Source organism: Perissodus microlepis, chromosome 12 (assembly GCF_051167445.1).
Source record: "Perissodus microlepis isolate ML-2025 ecotype Zambia chromosome 12, ASM5116744v1, whole genome shotgun sequence".
Lineage (NCBI taxonomy): Eukaryota > Metazoa > Chordata > Actinopteri > Cichliformes > Cichlidae > Perissodus > Perissodus microlepis.
Genome location: NC_140472.1, coordinates 2,479,122 through 2,500,963, shown reverse-complemented (window position 1 = coordinate 2,500,963; position 21,842 = coordinate 2,479,122). Strand labels below are relative to the sequence as shown.

Genomic DNA, 21,842 nt, shown 5'->3' with positions numbered 1-21,842 from the left:
CTGTATCCTTCCTTGGCTTCCCACCTTTATTATCAATTGATTGTTGATCTGTGTTCCTGTGCTCATATTTTTCTGTTGAAGGTGCTGTATGTTTTTTCTTTCTTTCTTTCTTTCTCTGTTTTTTTCTTACAGGTACAGCAGTTGGCGATACATCATGCTTTTGTATTAGTGCTCTTTCCTTTTTTTTAATATTTTCTACTATTTTCTCCTATCTTCAATTTTTTTATTGTCTTGCCTGTCAGCTTAGACATTGTCATCCTACGCATTTTGTGTAGAAATGAATGAATAAACAGATAAAAGTAACATACAAACTCAAGGAGCCCATAGAGAATTTATAGAGCTCATCTTGTAAAAAGCAAAAATGTCTTTGGCACAACATCGCATCGGGTCATCATTCTCATTGCATAAAGTGCCAGACAAGTTTGAAAAACACACATACTGATATGTTTGTGAAGGTTCTCAGTCATCCAGGTCATCGTAGTCAAAGGAGCTTGCAAAGAAAAGCGTCTGGACTTCTTTAAGTTACTTGAAGACGTTTCACCTCTCATCCGAGAAGCTTCTTCAGTTCTAAGGTCAAATGGTGGAGAGTCCCAGATATAAACCTAGTGGGAGTATCCCCCCACAGAGGGACAAAAGGACCCCCTGATGATCCTCTAATCGCCTGAGCCAAGGTGTGAAACTGGGTGTGGGTCCCAATCAGCCAGAGTTTCGGGTGTGTTCATTGTGAAACCTGGCCCCACCTTATCATGTGAATTCCTGAGGTCAGATGGCCCAGGATGTGAGTGGGCGTTAAGGCATCTGGGAAGGGATCTCAAAACTGGATTATAGATGGCAGAGAGTTGGTGTCGTAAACCCCCGCCTCTGTTCAAAGATGGTCGCTCACAGTGGACATAGATGGCTTCTTTCACTCCTCTTTCAAACCATCTGTCCTCTCTGTCCAAAATGTGAACATTGGCATCCTCGAAAGAGTGTCCTTTATCCTTAAGATGCAGATGGACTGCTGAGTCTTGTCCTGTGGAGGTGGCTCTTCTGTGTTGTGCCATGCGCTTGTGAAGTGGCTGTTTGGTCTCTCCGATGTAGAGGTCTGGGCATTCCTCGCTGCACTGTACAGCATACACCACATTGTTAAGTCTGTGTTTTGGCGTTTTGTCTTTCGGGTGAACCAGTTTTTGTCTGAGCGTGTTGCTGGGTCTGAAATGCACCGGGATGTCATGCTTGGAGAAAACTCTCCTAAGTTTTTCTGATACACCGGCTACATAGGGGATGACAATGTTGTTGCGTCTGTCCTTCTTATCCTCCCTCGCTGGTGTCTGGTCTTCTTTTCTGTGCCTCTTTGCTGACTTTAAGAACGCCCATTTAGGATAGCCGCACGTTTTGAGTGCTTCCTTTACATGTGTGTGTTCCTTCTTTTTTCCTTCAGGCTTAGAGGTAACATGTTCTGCCCGGTGGTGTAGGGTCCTAATTACTCCAAGTTTGTGTTCCAGAGGGTGATGGGAGTCAAAGAGGAGGTACTGGTCCGTGTGTGTGGGCTTCCGGTAAACTTCGATGTTGAGTTTGCCGTTCTCTTCAATGTGCACAGCGCAGTCCAGGACAGGCAAACAGTCGTCCTTTGTGTCTTCCCTGGTGAACTTGATGTTTTTATCCACAGCGTTAATGTGCGCAGTGAAGGATTCCACTTCTTGTGTCTTGATTTTGACCCAGGTGTCGTCCACATATCTGTACCAGTGGCTGGGTACTCTTCCTTTGAAAGAGCCAAGAGCCTTCCTTTCCACTTCCTCCATGTAAAGGTTGGCTACAATAGGTGACACGGGGGAGCCCATGGCACAGCCATGTTTTTGTCTGTAAAAGCCTTCGTTGTATTTGAAATATGTAGTGGTGAGGCAGAGGTCTAACAGTGTGCAAATCTGATCGGGTGTGAAGTTGGTCCTGTCCTCCAAGGAGCTGTCTTCTTGTAGTCGTTTTCTGACAGTCTCCACGGCCTCCGTGGTGGGTATGCAAGTGAAGAGAGATACATACTGATAGAAGAGAGAGAGAGAGAGAGCAAAAGAGAGAAATGGGTGAACTGGAACAGGAGGACTGGGAGACCATGACACCTGTTGGTGGAACACCACTAGAAAAAATCTAGTATAGTGTGTTAGTTAAATCCTTGATGCAGGCCTGTATGCTGAAATGCATTGGAGTTTTAGTTTAAGTTGAACTATGCAATGAGAATGCCTCATTGGGCACCTTTAAAAAAAAAAGAGAAAAAAAAAGAAAAGGAGAATGGCTTGGAGGTTTTTTTTAAATTTTATTTTAAAGCCCAACTTTATTTATGTAGGATACTGTTTTATTATGAATCGAATTTTAGCTGCAAATATTTCTTCAATTACTTCACATTCCTGTGGCAAAGGTGTGGCTCTGCTGAAGAGGAGGGGTGGTGCAGTGTGTTTGGCGGAGGCAAAAGACTCCAGACTCTCCAGACATTCTTTCATGAGGTGGAGGCTCGACAGAGGTTTGGACCCAAAACAGACAAAAAAAAAAAGCTCTCCAAGTAATACTTAAATATTAAATAAAATCCAATTGTGAAGCTGAACTTTAAATGGGTGGGCAAGGGGGCAGGGGTGTGTAGAAAACGATGTGCCAGGAGTCAGGTGTTCTCGCCGGTTCTAGTGAGCCTCGACCTCCCGGTCAGCTATCGAGCTGGTGGGTAACAGACATCTCTGAAAAAGTCACAGCACTTTTGCAAATTTGTCTTGATATATCGAGCAGATAATGTAGAACAATGATACAAAGATAATCAAAGTTAGAAAAACCCAAAGCCTCCCAAAACTTCAAAAACCATGGCAGCCCTTCATTGCTTGATCAGTGAAATAGAATTTAGGAGTCCTACATCCTTGGGAGTCCTGCATTTGTGTACAAACAAAACCAGAAAAATATTGGGACTGTTAAAGATCACCCAAACCTGAAAGAACAGTGAAAACTAGCAGAAACACGGTGTTCTCGTGTCCCTGACCATAGTACATGCCTCCTTTTCATCTGAAACTGACAGAAGACAATCATCTACATAAAAGTTGTCCAGAACAGTGTTAACTGCCGCTAGTGGCATTTTTTTCTTTAGCGTCTTCTGCTGCTTTTTTCAGTGCATAGTTTGCACAGCTTGGGGAGGATGTTGCCCCAAACAAGTGCACCATCATTTAGTATTCATGCAGAGGTTCATTCAAGTTCCCATTTGGCCACCAGGGAAAACACAAAAGATCACTGTACTCTGGAGGTACTCTCACCTGGTGATACAGAGCTTCTATGTCTGACATCAAGGCAATGTGATCCCACCTACACCTTGTTAGTACTCCAATCAGTGTGTTCGTTAGGTCTGGCCCTTGCAAGAGTTCTTCGTTCAGTGATTTCCCTTGAAAGGATGCTGCACAGTCAAAACATTTTCAGGGGTAGTCTTTGTGTTTGGTACCTGAACTGCGTAGCCTTTATTCAGTAAATCAGACTAAGGCTTAGAACTGAAGAAACTTCTCACAACACCAGTGATCAGCTTGACAGACCCTCAGTTTACCTGCGTACATCCAGCTCACCTGTCAGCTGTTTAACACCTGCTGCTAATTCAGCGAACACGCCCATGTTATCTGGTGATAGTCACAGTTTAGTGTGGGCAGCTGCTGCTTGATATAATATGTCGAATCAATGTTGTGCACAAAATAAGTAAATGTAGTTTGTTTCTTGAGCTCAGAGCTGCTGGAGCTTGTTTCCCTCAGAGTGGCTGACCTGGGTTAAAGTTGACGAACAGGATTTAAACTGAGAGCGATGGACACTTAGAAATCTACACAGCACTTTATGAGCGGCTGGTATCTGATCACCGGCACACAGCTTTAAAACTCCGCTGAGTTTTAGCTCTCAGTGGCGGTTAAACACTGGCCACAATTAATTCAGTTCTGTCTATCAGGTGTCGTTTGCAACAGTGTTTTATTTACAGCTGCGCTAATCAGGTTGGCTCAGATTGCAGTTATGAAACTTTATAATTTTACTGGAGACTGAACCATTCTTTTTTCTTAATTATCTGGTGTTCATATGAGTTGGTTTTTGTTTTTGTTTTAGATAAAACTGTTTTACTTTTGAGTTAAACGTTAACTTTTTTATACAAGGAGGAAAGAGAGGGCACATTTCCACCAAGAGGAGCAGCTTCTGAACCAGCATGTTGGTCATGAAAACTCCAGCCTGTCCAGAAATGATTACACTGTTAGAATTTACTAAGACTAACATCTGATTTGTGTGGGTGGATTTGTTTGTCTATTTTTTTTTTTTTTTTTGATGTTGGTGTTTCGGTTTTGTTAAGTTTAACTGTAACTGTAAGGCTTGTTAGAAACTATAGCAGATTTCTGGATCTTAGAAAACAATTAATGCTGCTCATGAATGATACTAAAAGCAGGAAAATTACCTTTATAACTAAATGTGTTACTAGCACCTCCACATTTATGTCATAGTTTAAAATACAGCACATGTATTTTGGTAATGGCCTATTTATTTCATTATAGTGGTGTACAGTTCTTACCAGTTTGTTTTGGAAACTCATGAGGGTGTTATGTATGAAACTCATAAACTATAATTTATCCAAGTTAACCAAGTCAGACAATTATTTTGTAATGAAAACATAAGCACTCATATGGGCAGTTAGTTACCACAGTGCCAGCTGTTTAACTTACAGCAGCTTATGTAGTAACCATGGTAACAAGAGAGGCTGGATGAGTGAAGTATCCTTCGTGTATCTTTGAAACTAAAAATCGGTCGTTCATCAGCTGTGCAGCTAGGTTTACAGCAGGGTCCTGCTGGAAAACTGCAAAACACATGTCTGCAAACCACGTGTTGACTGCAAACTATTTTACATATATGATTTTAAAACTGGACACAGACACTGATACTAATTGCTGACCTCATATCACATGTGTACTTTGACTGAGCCCATGTTTGACGTTTGTTTTTATAACTAATCTTTGCTCTCAAACCTTTAAACAGCAGCGAGTCTGCAGCTGAGAGAATACAAACTCAAACTGTCGGAGGACGTTTTCACTCACTCTTTTATTTACAGGATGTTTTAAGTGTTTCAGACGGGGAAATTATGGAAGAATGTGTCTTAAATGACCAGCGTGCAGCCTGCTGTACTAAATTCTCTTTAGTACAGTCTTTTAGGCGGATGGAAATGCAGATAACACACAACACAACTCACAAACACCTGTACAAGCAATCACATTCATTCCACTTTGACAAACTCATCATGTTGCCAGTGTTGGGGTCAGTGATTTCAGATAAGGGAAAGATATCCTTGATATACTGACCTAGCTCCATGGTGCACAGGGTTCTAAGACAGCAGCTGGACTGCCTGTTTACACTCATGATTAATATTCACAATGAAAATATTAGTTGAACAGTGCGAAGTCTGTATGTGTTTCATACTGTCTAACAAGCCTGGTACAGTTTAAAGCCAGCATGACGGAAACACTAACGTCATCTCTCTCTTTTTTTGCTTTCAAATTTTTATTGAACAAAACAAGAAAAATAACATTTATCATACTCTATTTTACAAGCACCAGACCCCAGACCTACCACTCCCCTGTTACACACCTCTGCACCTCAAGTGGTGGAGAGCCAACTGATAAAATGAGACCAAATACAGTTATACTGATAGTTTTTTGTTTTTTTTTTGTAAGATGCAAGTTTAATCATTGTTGTTAACCATTCTTCATAGGGAGGGGGGAGGCTTTTCCGCTAGTGTCTTAGCAAATCCGTTTAGGCGTTGTAAGGGCAAAGATGAGCCATCTCTTTTTATGAGGGGAGAAGTCGCAGTTCTGTGGTTGTACCAAGCACGGACAGTTTTGGTGAGATGCGAAATCTTCTTTTCAGAACACTGAAGATGACCTCCATAATATTTTCCCACCACTACTGAAGAGTTTGGACAGCTCCATAGAATATGTAGAATCGAGGCACCCTGGCCATCACATCTCCAGCAATTGTCCATCGGTAACAAGTTCCATTTTTGCAATTATTGCAGTGTTCGATGCCACCTGTGAATTATCTTTAACTGGATAAACCTGCTGCCAATTTCCTTGTAAACCCTGACAAATTGTTTGTCAGCTAGTTTTATATTAAAATGTTAACACAACACACTGACACCACAAACACAGTGGAGAGTTCCAGTTCAGTTACTTGGAGTGAAAGTGCAGTTGCCAGTGTAAGGATATCTGTAGATCAAAGCAGCAATGCCCCTAAGCCTTGACAGATGAAATCCACCCTAATGAAACTGCTGAGAACTATCTAAAACAAGCACAACTTGTAATGAGCCTTAAGTGCCCATTAGAAACTCAGTTTTTAGCACTTCTATATTTTCATTTTTCAGTTTAAATTTTTGTGCTAAGTTCCCCATATAACTCTTGTTATGCGAGAAGCTGCGGATGATGGATGGATGATGGAAGGCGCTGGGCATTCTAAAAAACTATTATCCAAGTAAAGGGACTTCGCTCCAAAAGTCCAGCAGTGAGATTGCGACTGAGTATGTGATACGATCAGAGACAGCTATCACAGCCCTGAGAAATGCTGGAGAAACATTGAGTGATTGGTAGCAATGGTTTTGAAGGGACTGCCAGAATCATTCAAACCTTTTGCTATCCAAGTGAAGCTGAATTGACTTTTGCTGAATTCAAAACTAAACTGCGAAGCTACGAAGACACAGAGAAAATGCTGCAGCATCAGATGGCAACGTCATAAAAGGATGTGCACGACTGAGTGACAAACCCATGTTTGAACATTCGAATGACCGGGGAGCCGGCAACAGAGACATAGTGTGTTTCAGATGGGAACTAAAGGGACACAAAGCCAGGATGTGTCAGTGCAAGCAGTGGTGTAAATAGTGTAAAACCACTCATTGGGACTCAACCTGCAGATGGAGACAGCAACAGAACAATGCACGAAAAGTTTCCGAGGAGTTGGGCAGCAAAGACTACGCATTCTGGATAAGCAGCAAGGATACAGAGTTCCAGTCAGAAGGCGGCATCAACAAAAAGGGTCTGATGGTGGACACAGGGGCAACTTCGCATATTATTACAGATATAACGAAGTTCGGAAAATTTGACGACAGTTTCCAGACCAAGACACACTACGTAGAGTTGGCTGACGGCACTAAGTGCACCGGAGTTGTAGAGCAAAGAGGGGAGGCAGAGTTTTGCTTAATGGACAGCAGGGGGCAGTGTCACAAATGACAGGAACAGTCCAGCTTATATGGGCTACTACCTAGAAAAGTACAGAAGCATAGACTGGTGAAGTTTGAGACCAAAACAAGAGTAGAGACAAATACAAACTGACATGATGCCAGATGATAACAGTGACTTTGAGACACAAAACAGGTCCACTAAGACCAGAGAAAAGACTGATGTGGGTACAGAACACACAGATACTCAGGAACAGATCCCAGTAACCATGTCTGAGATGAGCAGCCAGTCACAGGAGAGTGAAATTGACTGCGAGGCTGCAAGGTACAAATAGGATTGTGATCAAGTACTCACTAACATGGATTATTGTTCTAGAGCAATGTGTAACATACCCCAAACATTCAAGGAAGCAATGACTTCATCTAACTCAGAGAAATGGGTCAGTGCAACGAATGAGGAGATGCAATCACTAAGAGAAAATAACACCTTTGCCTGAGGGTAAGAAGACAGTGGGGGGTAGATGGGTGTACACAGTCAAAAACAATGTTGATGGTTCTGAGAAGTACAAGGCACGTTATGTTGCTAAAGGATACAGTCATTAGATAAGTGAAGAAAGATTTTGTGCAAAATCCCACTGACCATTGTGTTTACACAAAGATGACAGGAAATAAGAAGGTGATTTTGATAATATGGGTAGATGACCTGATCATCACTACTAGTGATGAAAGTGAACTAACTGTTGTGAAGGAAATGCTTGCAGCAAAATTGAAAACGAAGGATTTGGGTAAACTGAGACATTTCATTGGAATAGATTTTGACCAGAGCGATAACTGTGTAAAAATGTCACAGAAACAATATGTGGAATAAATACTTGAAAGGTTCAACATGCAGGATTGTAAAGAAAGACTGACACCTTGTGAGAAAACACTGAACTACACTGATGGTGCAGAAAAGATGAGTGAGGAATTTCCCGGAGGAACCCACCCAGGGGATTAATAAAGTTTCATCTAATCTAATCTAAAGGTACAGAGAGGCAGGTGGTAGTCTGATCTATTCGGCTACATGCACAAGACCAGACTTGAGTTTTATAGTCAGTAAACTGTCACAGTATTTCACTGAGCCAACTGAAGACCAATGAACCACAGTAAAACATGTACTGAGATATCTGAAGGGAACATCCGAGAAAGAACTGTGTTACAGAAAACGTGACAATGAAGAACTGAGGTTGTGGGCATACAGTGATGATTGGGCAGCTGATGTAACAGACAGATGTAGTACGACTGGTTATTGTATAAGTCTGGCTCTAAATGGTCCTTTGATTTCATGGAAAACCAAAAGTCAACCTACTGTTGCATTATCTACCTGTGAAGCTGAGTGCATGGCTGTAGCTGCAACCCTACCTACAGGAGTGTTTGATCCTAATGTAACTGTTACGAGGTATCGATGGACAAAAATATGCACCGCCAAAGGTTTATGAAGATTGGCTAAGAATCCTGTAACGAGACAAAGATGTAAACATGTTAACATAAAGTATCACTTTGTAAGGTCAACTGCGAGTGAAGGAAAAGTAACTCTGGATTATTGTTCAACAGAAGAGATGGTAGCAGATGTAATGACAAAACCTGCAACAAAAGTTAAGTTGTTCAAGTTTGAAAAGTTTATGTTTGGACATTAACCAGGTATACAGACATATATACAGCACCGGCTGAGAAACCCTATATGTGTTTTTGTTACTTAAGAGAGTCATAATATGAGAGCAAGTGGGGGTGTTGACATGAAGAAAGAAAATGCTCTCAATTATGGAAACAGCCAGAGGGTTTATTTATGTTTGAGGTGTGATTTACATGTGTGTGGCTGTTAATAAAGTTGGCGCTCTCTCAGTGGCGTGAGCGTTCATCCAAAATGGCAGAAGGCTGATGTGGTTATTCCTCCCTAATTATCGTCGGTGCAGTTTACCATGTACGTCAGATTTCCCTGCGCACCTTCATACTTCTGCTAACAGGTATGTTTTGCCCCTTTGTTCACGTGCTTTAACTTCACTATAAGTGTATTTGACATGTGGCACATGGTGGGAATTCTGTTCTTTAAAAATAAATGTCCCTGCAGCACAAGTGTGTATACACTTCAACACAATAAGAACAGTAACAGTATATATTTGTGTGTGTGCTGAATACAGTGCTTAGGGGCTAGTGGAGCTAAGAGCAGACCGCAGGAACCTCCCTGAACAGGATCCAGTAACCATCACAGATATCCAGGAAACAGTCTCCAGCATGAAGACTTGTCCTGATCCCCAAGGATACATCTGCACTTCTGCCATCTTTGATCATTAACTTGGAGTTGGTGAAGCAAAAATAAAAATCCTAGTTTGGGGTCATTCTCACTGGAAATTTGAACGCCTAACTTAATTTGGAACCTGCCTTTGACCATATAGCAGCTAGGATAGCCTTCCTAAAGCCAGCAATGTCACGCAGCCCATGTCTGAATTTACTTGCAACTAGATCAGCTATGCAGAAATAATATTGGTCTCTGTTACTTTGATGTGCTTGACAAATAATTTATAAAAAGTAAAAGTCTTGTTTTTTGAACTTGGTACCACTTGAAGACAAAGCTAGTGTGTGTAACGTAGACACCACAGGGTCTGCACTAATTTGCACTAATGACCCATTATACTTGTGGCTCCTCTAAGTTACAGGTTCCTGGGCTCAGCTCGTAAACAGGCTTTAGGTGATAGAAGTAATTCTTAATGGAACGCAATGATTATTCTAGGAATACCTTTCTGTAAATGCTAGTTGCAGCCTTTAAATTACTTATTACTATTGATGCATCCATGTAATTTGTTATTAAAGTGCAAGTGTCGATTAGCTGTGTAAAGTAACACTGAAAAGGAAGAGGTTCTGCCAGCCTCTCACTTTCGACCACTAAGAAGCTAAATGAGTCACTAACTTTCACATAACAATAGGCTCATTCTGCCTTACAGATGGTTTTATTTTTGGCAACTTATTATGTGCGAAGTATGTAAGTCTGTTCCTCTGTAATGCTTTCTGTGTTTGTCACATTAAAAAATAGTTTTCTTGAAGTTGTAACATTATTATTCAGGAGAGTGCATGTGTTGTGCACTGATTATTGCGTCACTACAAGAATGTATTAAGAGGCTAATCGAAGTAAGTTATGGCAAATGGACTGATTCTTATATGGTATAGATTCTTTTCTACTCTCCCAGAGTACTCAAAGTGCTCTATACAACATGCCTCATTCACCCCCAATCTCACAAACACTTCCAAACACAAGTGCAAACTAATCAACATTCACACTCCGATGAATGCACCCCAAGTTAGAATATAATATGGAGTTTGTGGTTTGGAGTGCTGGGTCATTAAATGGCCATTGCATTTTCCAATTCTCCATATTTTTGTCAGTTCGAAACACACCAGCATTTAGTTTGTGGTTATTTGACTTCTGCTGGCACACTCAATATCTTTTTTTGTTGTGGCCACCTGACACAACAGTGGTCTGTGCAGCAGTGCCTGTTAATGTCACTTGAACAGTGTTACAGAGTCTTGGACTCTTGGGACTTGAGCTAAGGCAATATTTCACAAACCCACAGTTACTGTGTTACTAATACTGAAACTGCTTCTGTGTATCACATCTGTGCTATGGAAGGAGAGGAAACTGACCTTTTTCTAAATTGGGGAAGGACAAATTTAAATTTGCAAAGATCTTAAGATCTGCAAAGGCAAAGTCTGTTAGTTTTTGGAGCATTTTAGTCAAAGAATCAATGGGCATGGGAAATAAGTGGTGGGAATTATTATATCAAATTCTTAGCACAATAAAAGCATTGCTGTATGGATTACAGTGTGAGTGATTGTGTGATGGCGTCAGCCACACATAGATAAAACAAGTCCATTCATTCACTTTATTAGTTTGATTTGCAGTTGCTTCACTAATATAATTCATTAATGCTTTTACTTAAACCTGACACTAATTTAATGAAGCGTGCACATAATAGCATTGTGTGGTTTTTCTAAAGATGTTTTTTGTTATATTAATTATGTTTTTCTTTCTTTGAGTTTCCTGGTTTGGGGCGGTGGCTGTTTCCTGTCTGGGCAAAAGGCGTGGCCAAGGGCTGAGGACTTTGAATGCCGACCACTATAAAATCTACCCTCCTGTGTCTTTGCGATTAGGCCAGTTTGTGAGTTAAATTGTGTCAACTTTGTTTGTTTCAGTTTCTGGAAGTTGTGTTTTGATTAGAGTTATATTTAGTTGACCTCTTTTGTGGGCCCACTAATTATATTTTTGAATTCTGTCTTTTTGAACTTTTTTGAGGGTTAAAATAAAGAAAACACATTTTAAAGACATTATTTGTGTCCTCTATAATATAAAACTTGCACAACCAAGATATGGAGTTGTCTTTTATTATAAAACAGTTACTTTAATACACAGAGAACACAGTGACTTCAGAGCCAACATTTAGTTTCACACCATGGTCTTTCCTTTACCTTAACCTAGGTGCTTTTATTGTCTAACCACAGGCTGGAGTCTGGATGTGAAACTTGGAGTGTGGTGTGGCAACACATGACTTGGTTTTCTTGCTGGCAGTTTGGCATGTGACAACAGGAAACGCACAGGTGATACTGACAATGTTAGAATACATGAGATCATTCCAGAATCCCTTATAATACAGACTGTCATGGTTTGGTGGGATGCAATCATGAATGTCTGCTGTATGGTTTGTAAGTTTATTAACAATCCCACCCACTTGCTGGTCCCCAGTGCAGTTCATAAATATGGTGATTACTACCACCACCATTTAGTAATAGAAAAGGAAAAAATACAGAAAATAGTTTTGTGTATAAGATAGTTGTGAAATAATAGATAAAAGATGGGTACTGTATGATATCTGTTAATATTGTGGGTACGTAGAGAGATCTTCATCGTAAACCAGCTAACAATATAACATCTGTATTGTTTCTAAATGGGAATTTCAAACATATTCTCTTCCGCCAGCACTGGATCTTGAGACTCAGATACCAGTCATATCCACGTCATATCCACATGTTAGAAATTTCCAGTCATTTCTGAATCACTTCTGTTCTGAATGTCTACCTGCCCCTTCCTGAAAGACTGGAAGGTATCTCGAAAGTTTTGCGAACCGAAGTAGTACAACAGTGGATCCAGGCAGCTGTTTACTCCCGCAAAAATCCAGGTTGAGTAATATGCTGTCTCAAACTGAAGGAGAAGATGGCATTGTTGCGGGTAGTATTTTTTTAATATGACTCCTACAGTCCGTACCACATTCAGAGGCAGGAAGCACAAAGCGAATATAACCAGACACACACCTATCATCCTCTGAGATTTCACCTTCACTTTCAGACCTTTAGCTGTGCTAATGTTTAAGCGAGTTAAGGTGTTTGCTAGGCGGCTATAGCATGCAGCAGACACAAAGAAGGGGAGTAAAAACCCAAAGATAAACAGGATAAAGTTAATGACAAAGTAGGATTCTGTCAGTTTGGTCTGATGAATGGAGAGACATTGTTTGTTTTTCCCTTCTGTGGTGGTAGGAAGAGTAAAAGCAAAGATCAGAGCCTGGATCAGTAGCAGAGACCAAACTCCAGCGCAGAGCTTCCTGACGAACTCCTTCCGTTTTATACAAGAGCTCCTGTTGAAGTGAACAACAGCCACATACCGATGAATGCTGATGAGAGTGAGGAAAATGGTACTGCCATAGAAATGTGAACTCAGCAGGGCAATCTTGAGTTGACACAGGAACTGACCGAATGGCCAGTTGTTACCCATAGCAAAGTAAACTGCCATCATGGGAGTGACTGGTGTGGCGATGGCATCGCTGAGGGCCAGGTGGAACTGCAGCGTGGTTCCAGACGTCCAGCAGGGCAACCGGCAGCAGAACACCCACAGGCTGAAGGTGTTCAGGAGGAAGCCAATAAAGAAGACCAGGCAGAGCAGGATGGTGATAGACACATGCTGACTCTCCGCCAGGCAAAGGCCAGAAGCATTGCTGTTATTCCCAAGCTGAGAGAGAACTTCACCAGGCATCTTTGAGTTCCTTCCACCTGTGAGAAAACAAAACAATCATCACAACACAGTCATGTGGCAAAAGCTGTAGTTTGACCGCTTGAGGCTGGCTCCAAAGAGAGTAATGGGTAGTTATGCTCACTGCGTTGCCTGTGTCGTGGGCGTCACACCATGTGTATCTTTTTGTAACCTGTTCAGCTGTGGCGACCAAGGCACAGCTGAAGACGCAAGTGTATGGTTGTGTCGGTTTAATGTTCCCGTACAGAGGCGCAGAGACATACAGAGGGAGATGTTGGAACAGTGAAAAACAAACACATGACAAATTCTTGGCTTCTGGTTTTGACTTCTTCCTCTTTTATATCAGCGTTTGTGTGACAATATTGTGTGAGTGTCGACACCTGTTGTTCAGGATAATACTGCAGCGGCTCCTGTACCTCAATGGCGGTTTTAAATACAGGTTACTGTGAGACAAGGTTGCAGCAGTGAATATAAATGGGCCCTTTGTACTCGCTGTTCTTGCCCAAAAATGACACACATATTGGTGCAAGTCACATTTTGGTATGGTTTTGGCCAGTTGTGCACATCTCAGTTTTTGTAACCTTGTGTTTGCTTGGGGTTTATTGGGGCTTACATAACCACCACAGTTCTCTAGGTGATTTTTGTTTGCTTGTTTTTTAAAAAGCTTATTGGTTGAGATTTTGTTGAGGATATGGCTGTTTTGATTTGAATGTAAATGAACCGGTGCTCTTTTCTACTCTAACCCAGCACTCAAAGCACTTTACACAACTTGCCTCATTCACCCTTTCACGCAAGCAACCCTAACCCTCCTTGGGATTGATCAAGAGATTGCTGAAAATAAATGAGGCCTTAAATTACACGGGGTAACATTTTACTGGCAAATTTTACCATCTGTTTAATAGAATGGGTTGAGATAAACTGGGTAATCAAATGCCATTAAAGTGTTGTGTGCTGTTAGGAATCCTTAACTGACCAATCAGCATGCAAAAGTATTAGTATTATTGTCCTGCTTCTGGATTATTATTTTAACCATTTAATGCCATCTGCTCCTGTTTATTGAGGACTGTGAGTGACAGTCACTTCAGGCTCCCAAAGCCTTTGTTTGAACTCTGAATTGGCAGTATGTTTAGCCAATTCCTCCCAAAAAGAGAAAGCTCATGGAGAAAAATCCTTTCATTTTGTTGATGCTGTTCTGCAACTGAGAAGTGTGTGTTTGTTTTTCCTTTATAAACACACCTACACATCCGTGTCCATCATACTGCTTCCCCAAAACAAGGCTTCCTGACATTTGACTGTGGTAAAACTGCACAGCAGCATGGTTCACCTTGAAACCATTCAAACAATCCACTTCAGTAAAGTAAGAGTAAAGTACTCAACAGATTCAGTTTCAGTGCCGCATGTTAATCTCACTTTATTCATTCTTTTTGCCTTTGATCCGTTTATTCTTACTGAATCTTTTCTATATTATTGCCCTTGCACTCTTTTTCATTATTTATTCATAATGCTGAATGAATAATGAACAACTTTTAAGAAATCCGGCCACATTCTCTTCAATCTACTTCAATCTCAGCACAGTTTGAGATTGAAGCAGTTTCCCTTGTTGCCCATGCTGATATGACTTCAGGCTCAGCTTTGAAACTGCCTGTCTGAGTACAACAGTCTGCGTTTTTTCTTATTTGTTATTCACACATAAATAAATGTCTCCTGTATGCATCAGGCTTAAATAGGCTTATTAACTGCTTGGTACTTTCTTACTGTCAGCCTTTCTATGATCCTGTCTGAACATTTTGAATTGCACTATCCTATGTGCTGTAGTAATGAGTGAAGAGCTGCATGGATTCCAGATTCTGGTGACTCAGACATCATCCCAGCGTGATGTGGCAGCTTTCCTAACAGCGTCAGTGTTCAGTGGAGCTAAGGTCAGGTGACATGCAGTTATGTTTGCGTGTTGGTCTTCTTCTGTCTTCAGACTTTAACCTCCCTGGTAGAGGTAATGTAAAAATGATGTCTGTTAGTAGAATTCACGATGCCTGTGATTTCTGCGATTTTAGAGATCTGGATCCAAGAATTTTTGGAAGAATTCTATTAACCTATTTTAGATTCAGATATACTTCTATGGATCTATATGCAGTTTTGAATCTTGAGGTGCTGCTTCTTCTTGTAAAATGTTTGGATGTCTTTGTCTGCATGAGCCATTTGTCCTGCTTTATCTTTCTGAACGGTGTTTTGAAGATTTTCCTCATCCTCTAAGAACACCAATAGCTACCTGTTGATAGGACCTGTGCTTTTTTGTGGAATCAAATCCTGTATCTGTATCTTTTCTATCTCTCACTGAACTGATCTTCCAATAGTGAGCTCACCTTTGGTCTGCCTGTTCCTGCATTTGATGCAACTGATTCAGTTTCCACAAAGAGTTTTACAGCTTCACGTGCTTAACTCTTACCAACCTTGTGTCTAAGATCAAACTAACAGCTCTTCTGACACTTTTAGATGCCATACTGTCCACTATAACTGTTTACATTTAAGAGTGTTTTTTGGAACAATGAGTTGATAAAATCAGTTTCATCTCCTTAACTCAAGGAAATTTGACCTTTGGTTCGGAGGGGCACTAAAGTACATCTTCTTGCTCATTAGTCCACAGTCTGAAATATTAATGTTCTTTTATGTTTACAGTTAGAACTGTACTCGTGTAATTTCTCACAGTTTCTTATTATTTCTAAGCTTACATGAAAATGTGAAAGATTTCATTGGCTACAATCATACATATGTGACGCATATATATGAATGAACCACATGCTTTACAGCAAAAGCAAAGTGAAATATGTAAGTCTTGTACTTTCTTGTAATTGCAATTGTTTTTTAAAGATCTTACCAGAGCTGAAGTTATCCTCAGTAATTTGTATCCAGTAACACAATGACTGCTTCTCTTGAGGAGTGTCAGCATGTAGAGTTGTTAGGGGCGGAGCTCTACAGTGACAACTACTGACTGCAGCTTTTTTTTTCTGCCAGCTATGTCAGGACTCAAAGTAACAATTTCCTTAAATGTGCCTCGTGTAGATGACGTGAAACGTGAAACAAAGTGATCAGCTGTTTTGTATTACAACACAGATTCTGGTTACTGCTCGAGGGCATAACCATCAATATCCTCGCATCTTTTCATGATTTCATGTTTTTCCGTCTGACCAGATGCAGCTTTCTGCACCATCTTCTCACCATCCTTATACTGATCACCACAATAGGTTTAAGTGCTAAAAGAGACATCATTTCCTTCCTTGTTAGTCATGAAACAGCAACTCTAATCTCCACATTTTTTTTTTGTTTTTCACACTTTTTTTGTTACACAGTTTCAGTTTATTCTCAAAATGACCAATAATAACTTTGTTTCTCTCAATATGGTCGTCATACTTCACTGTGGTTAAAGGTAAACATTCTTTTTAACATTGCACCAGCACTGTTAAGAGTCTCCTTCTGTGACTTCTCTTAGAGAAAGACTGATTGCTACAGCTGCCTGTTGGGATGCCCGTCAGTCAAAGCAGTCTTTTTTTCTGTTTCAGTTCTCTTTAGATTTTTCAGTGAATGGATCTATACAAAGATAAGACTGCTGTCATATAACTGATAAATAATTAATCAAATCTTCCTTCTGTTTACGTTCTAATAGAGTTCTTCATTAAAACACATTTAGAAACTTGACCAAAGAAAAAGTGTCAGGAGTGCACGCTAACGTTTGTGCCTCTGCAGTATGCAGCTTTTCACATGCAATGAAAAAGCAGTTGTAACAGAAACTAATGTGAATTGTGAACTCTTTTACTTTTTTGCAATTCTGCAGTTTCATCAGACCACATGAGCCCGAGACCTCCATTTCCACCCACAGAGAATGAATTTCTTATTGCTGATTTTATGAGGGGTGCTTCATATACAAAGTATATTTATTGTCTTGTGTTTCTGTCTGTTTTGTGACTCTTAAAAATGTGTAGATTGTCGTCTCGGATCTGTCTTGTGATACAACATAAATCCACTTTACTGCACGAGGATGTAACCATTTATATACTCCCATACTCATCACCACAATATGTTTACATGCTTTGTTGTTGCTAAAACTGATTCTGAAGAATGATTTCAACAGCTCAGAAAGTGTAGCAACCGTAGCAGTTTGTTTTGAAACAACAACTCTAATCTCCACTTTTTTACACATTTTTCATTTTTTACACACTTATTTTTCTCAAAATAGATTTTCAACTTTAACCCTCTCAAGGCAGGCGTTGCAGATTTGCAACAGTTAAAAGCTAACAACCTGATTACCCCACATACATATTTTATGAGTTTTTTTTACTCAGAAGTACCACTGCAGGTATTCTTTTGATCATTAGCAACAAAAACTTAATTTGAGCCTGAGAGGGTTAATATCAAAATTTTGACTTTTTTTTCCTCTTCTGGTAGAGAAGGTGAGGCCTAGTACACATTGATTTGCTACGGCTGTCTGTTGGGATGCTGTCAGTCAAGCAGCCAGATGTGGACGTGGATGTGTGGATGAATGTTAAAATATACTTTCATCCACCATATAGTAGCAAGGAAGGGGAAAACTATCCCTAGGGTTTGAATCTATTTTCTGCACCAAGCTGTACACACACCATTAATGCTGTAAAGTTACTATGTAACATTCTATTGACATTAACATTCTTTTGGAATTAGCTTCAAGTGTTCGTTAGAGGAACTGCAATTTGTAGCAACTCCTGATGGCTTCATTTTTTAGCCTTACTACTTGCTTGTTCCATGTACATTTGATGCTGTTGCCAAGTGACTGAAGTCTGCTAAATAAAATACAGGCATATGTCTCATAAGCTCTGAAAAGCAACAGAATGCAGTGCATTGTTGGTGCTTTTCAAAGCCCAGCACATAACACAAAGCAACATAAAAAAGTTTTTGCAAGTGACCTAAACACACTTTCCTACATTTTTTTTGGTGCAGATTTGACATATGCCTTTATTATTTTCCAGTCATGTCGAGAAAGGCGTGGAGTATGATTTTATTTTGTACAATATTAGATCTGGATTGTCACAGTAAAGCATTCAGCAATAGTTTCATCCCAGAAACCCCGGTAGCAACCCTCTGTTAGCTGAATATCATGTTGGAAACGTTCTCCTTTGTTACTCACCATGCACAGACTTTTCAAATATGAATGTAGGAAATGGGTTTTCAGTGACATGCAGCAGCCCATTTTCTGTTTACTTCCCGGTATGCAGGTGATTAAGTTTTCACAGAGCCACTTGAATGCTTTTCAAGCTTAAAGCTTGGTTGCTTACAGACATAGTCGAAAACCATCGTCCTTACATACCCATGCAAACAGCAGACCGCTTTTACCAATAAGTCTTCATTTCCTTTTGTGCTGTACGCTTTGACTTCTGGTCCAAAAATAGTGGTCAACAAACACAAAATGTATAAAAAAGTTCATCAGAAGAACTAGATGTCCTAGAGAAAAACTAAGTACAGGTTTGAAATCATTGTGAAAATAACTAACAGAAAAGTACCTGTGATGATTATTACCTGCTGACCTGTGTAATGGATGAATGCTGGAAAGTTGCATTGAGCATGAAGCTGAACATTTTTACTGCCACCACACTGATATGCAGAGAATGAAGGGTGACTCTAAGAAACCAAGAAATACTGCAGACACATATGATGCTAAATTTTCAGCCATAACACAGGGCCACCCGACAGTATGTCATCTTAGCCCTCTTTCTGATTCTAAAAGGACCAAAATGTACTAAATTAATTTCATGGTGTTTTAAGTGGCACGAAACGACCTTAAATTTATCGGGAAAGTGCACTAAGGTCTCAGGCAACACTGTAACCAAAGAAGCCACCATGTTTGGCGTCGCGTTTCAGACCTGAAAGCTAGATTTTTTTATATACATGCTATGTTTAGTGAGCAGGTGCTTCAATGGTGACTTAATGAAACCCGTGTGTCCCGTGTGGCCTGAAAAACATTTGCTCTTTCACTATGAAAGAAGAGACATGTCCTTTTGCAGATGACAAACTACACAAAGAAGGAGATGCAGTGTGTGTGTATTAGCAGATATTACTTGTGAATTCAAAGAGTTCCTGTTTTGTCCTGTTATGCCACTATTTGGTTTGTGAAGAAGTTCAGTACTCAAGACATAATCCAGCATAGCTAGTAACATTTTAAAATGCTGCGAGGGGCCAAAATCATCTTTCATCTGTCTGATGGATTCATTTATATTAAAATAATGTTGGAGAGAAGTAGTCTACTACTGAACTGCGTCAGCTGTAAACACATGGAGAAACCTGTTGCTTTGCATCTTCTGTTGACAACGGACCTGCTTTTATTAGTAACACATGTCAGGGACACATGATAGTGTGTAGAGGATGTGAGAGTCAGTAGGGAATTGCCAGGTAACCTAATGGAAAAACAATGAGGGGAACAAAAACGGTGCATATTTCCAGCTGGGGAAATATTGTCAACATCGTGGTATAATGTAGAATCCTGGATAGTACAGACAGAATAACACTGTGTGCTCTGAGGGCAGACAGACATGAACACTGCTTTATACAGAATGTGTTCTGCAGTCTTTTCTTAAACTGATGCATTTATTTGCAGCTTTCAGACGTCTGAGATTTGTTTGGACTGCTTCATATTATTCTGTGTTATTTGTGTTATAATGTTATAATATAAGAATATGTAAAGCGCTTTGGGGTCCTTAGGGACTAAGTAAAGCGCTATACAAATACAAGCCATTTACAATTTACCATGTTATACATTACAGTGACAAAAGGATTTGTCCCCTTGCAAATTTTCAGTTTTTTGTATACTTTTCACACTTAAATATTGTAGATAATGAAAAAAAAGTAATATTACAGAAAGCTAATCCACATAAAATGCAGTTTTGAAATGATGATTTATTTTTTAAACATAATTTCCCTATCTCCCCTCACCACACTCCCTGCCGGTGGCTGATGCCCTTAGACGTTGGTGTGTTGGTGGTCCTTGTCATCTGGGGCTGGGCGCTCATGCATGTACCGGCTCACTCCTGGTGGCCGATTGGCGGGGCCGGGCGCCTGGGCTCCTTCCGGGGGGTGGGATGCCCTCAGGCCTCTGGGCCTGAAGCTCGGTCCTCTCTGGCACAGCTGGGTGCCGGCAGAGCCCGCGGGCACGCCACTGCAACCCCCTCTGGCCTCTGCTCCGTAGCTGCGGGGTGACCTCTCGTTTGGGGCTCTACTCAGCTCTTCCCAGGAGGGTGGCACGGTTCCCCCCCCCTTTGGTGGTCCTCCTCGGGTCCTTGTACTCTGGGGCCTCTGGATATCTGGGGCCTGGATCTCCTCCATACCTGCTTCATACCCTGGTGGACGGGGCTATGGCTCCCCACACTCCCTAGCAGATCGTTACATGGAGAAACCTTTGGAATACAAGCATGCTGATCCACACAGGTGTGCACACAGGTGTACACACGGGTGTTCACAGACGCGGACTACACCTTTCTTGGCTGCTGCCTCAAAGCACATTGTGCGCTGTCTATCTTGCGTGCTGCACAATATCGTTTATTATTTAGTATCTACTGTTATCTACTGCTAGCTAGTTTATTGTGATGGTGCTGTTTTTATTATGTTGCTCTTTGTTGTTTGCTTTCTCTTCTGTTTTTTTTCTCCATACAGGTGATCCAGGCGTTTTGTTTGTTTGTTTGTTTGTTTTTTCCTTTCTTCCCCCCCTTCTCACCGTCTTTTCTCCCCTTTGGTTTTCTTTCTCTCCCTCTCTTTCTTTCATTCTTTCTCCCTGTCCTATCCCCCAGTCACATCTGTCCCGTTTGTAGCAACCGAAAATAAAATAAATACATAATTATAATAAAGGTCAATCAAATGGACCAATATGGCAAGGCCATGATGATCCACTTGGTAAAATAAATCTGCTTGGCATCTTTCTTGGCCTTAAGACAACAATTCTGATGGCTAAAGATCCAAACGGGACACAAAAAAAAAAACAAAAACAAAAAAAACAACAAAAAAAACCCAACATAATTTCCCTCTAAAGTTAATACCTGTTTTTTCCACCCTTGGCAGCACAAACTGCAATCAAGTGTTTGTGATACTTGATAATGACTCTTTCACATCCCTGTGCAGGAATTTGAGGTGGCTCCTTTTGCAGAATTATTTTATTTTGGTCACACTGGCGCACGAACAAACAGTTTGAATGATGTCAATAGCAATTTAGTCTGGCCTTTTAGGACTAGGCTACTCTAAACCCTTCTTCTTCCTCCTTTTTGAGTGATTCAGGAGTGCACTTGCTGGTGTGTTTTGAATCACTGCCCTGCTGAATAACTCGAGTGCGCCCTGAGTTTAAGGACGTGAACTGATAGCTGGACATTTTCCTTCAGGATTTTCGGATTGAGAGCAAATTTCATGGTTCCATAAATGATGGCAAGTCATCCTGAAACAGTGAAGCAGCTCCAGACTATGACAGTGCCACCATGAACTGCTGACTGTTCTTTTTATAACAGGGCCCAAATCCTCCAAAAAGTTCAACTTTTGCCTCATCAGTCTACTTGATATTTTCCCCAAATCTTGGAGATCAGCAAGATATTTTTGGCAAATGTGAGATGAGCC

At 40.7% G+C, this 21,842-nt stretch overlaps 1 protein-coding gene across 1 annotated transcript; it reads right to left on the bottom strand.

Annotated features, from left to right (window-relative positions):
• Positions 1-11,610: 11,610 nt before the first annotated feature.
• LOC146375582 (P2Y purinoceptor 2) lies at positions 11,611-13,238 on the bottom strand. Its single transcript, XM_084947211.1, has one exon. The coding sequence runs from the start codon at positions 13,230-13,232 to the stop codon at positions 12,237-12,239; it is 996 nt and encodes a 331-aa protein (XP_084803337.1). The 5' UTR covers positions 13,233-13,238; the 3' UTR covers positions 11,611-12,236.
• Positions 13,239-21,842: the final 8,604 nt, after the last annotated feature.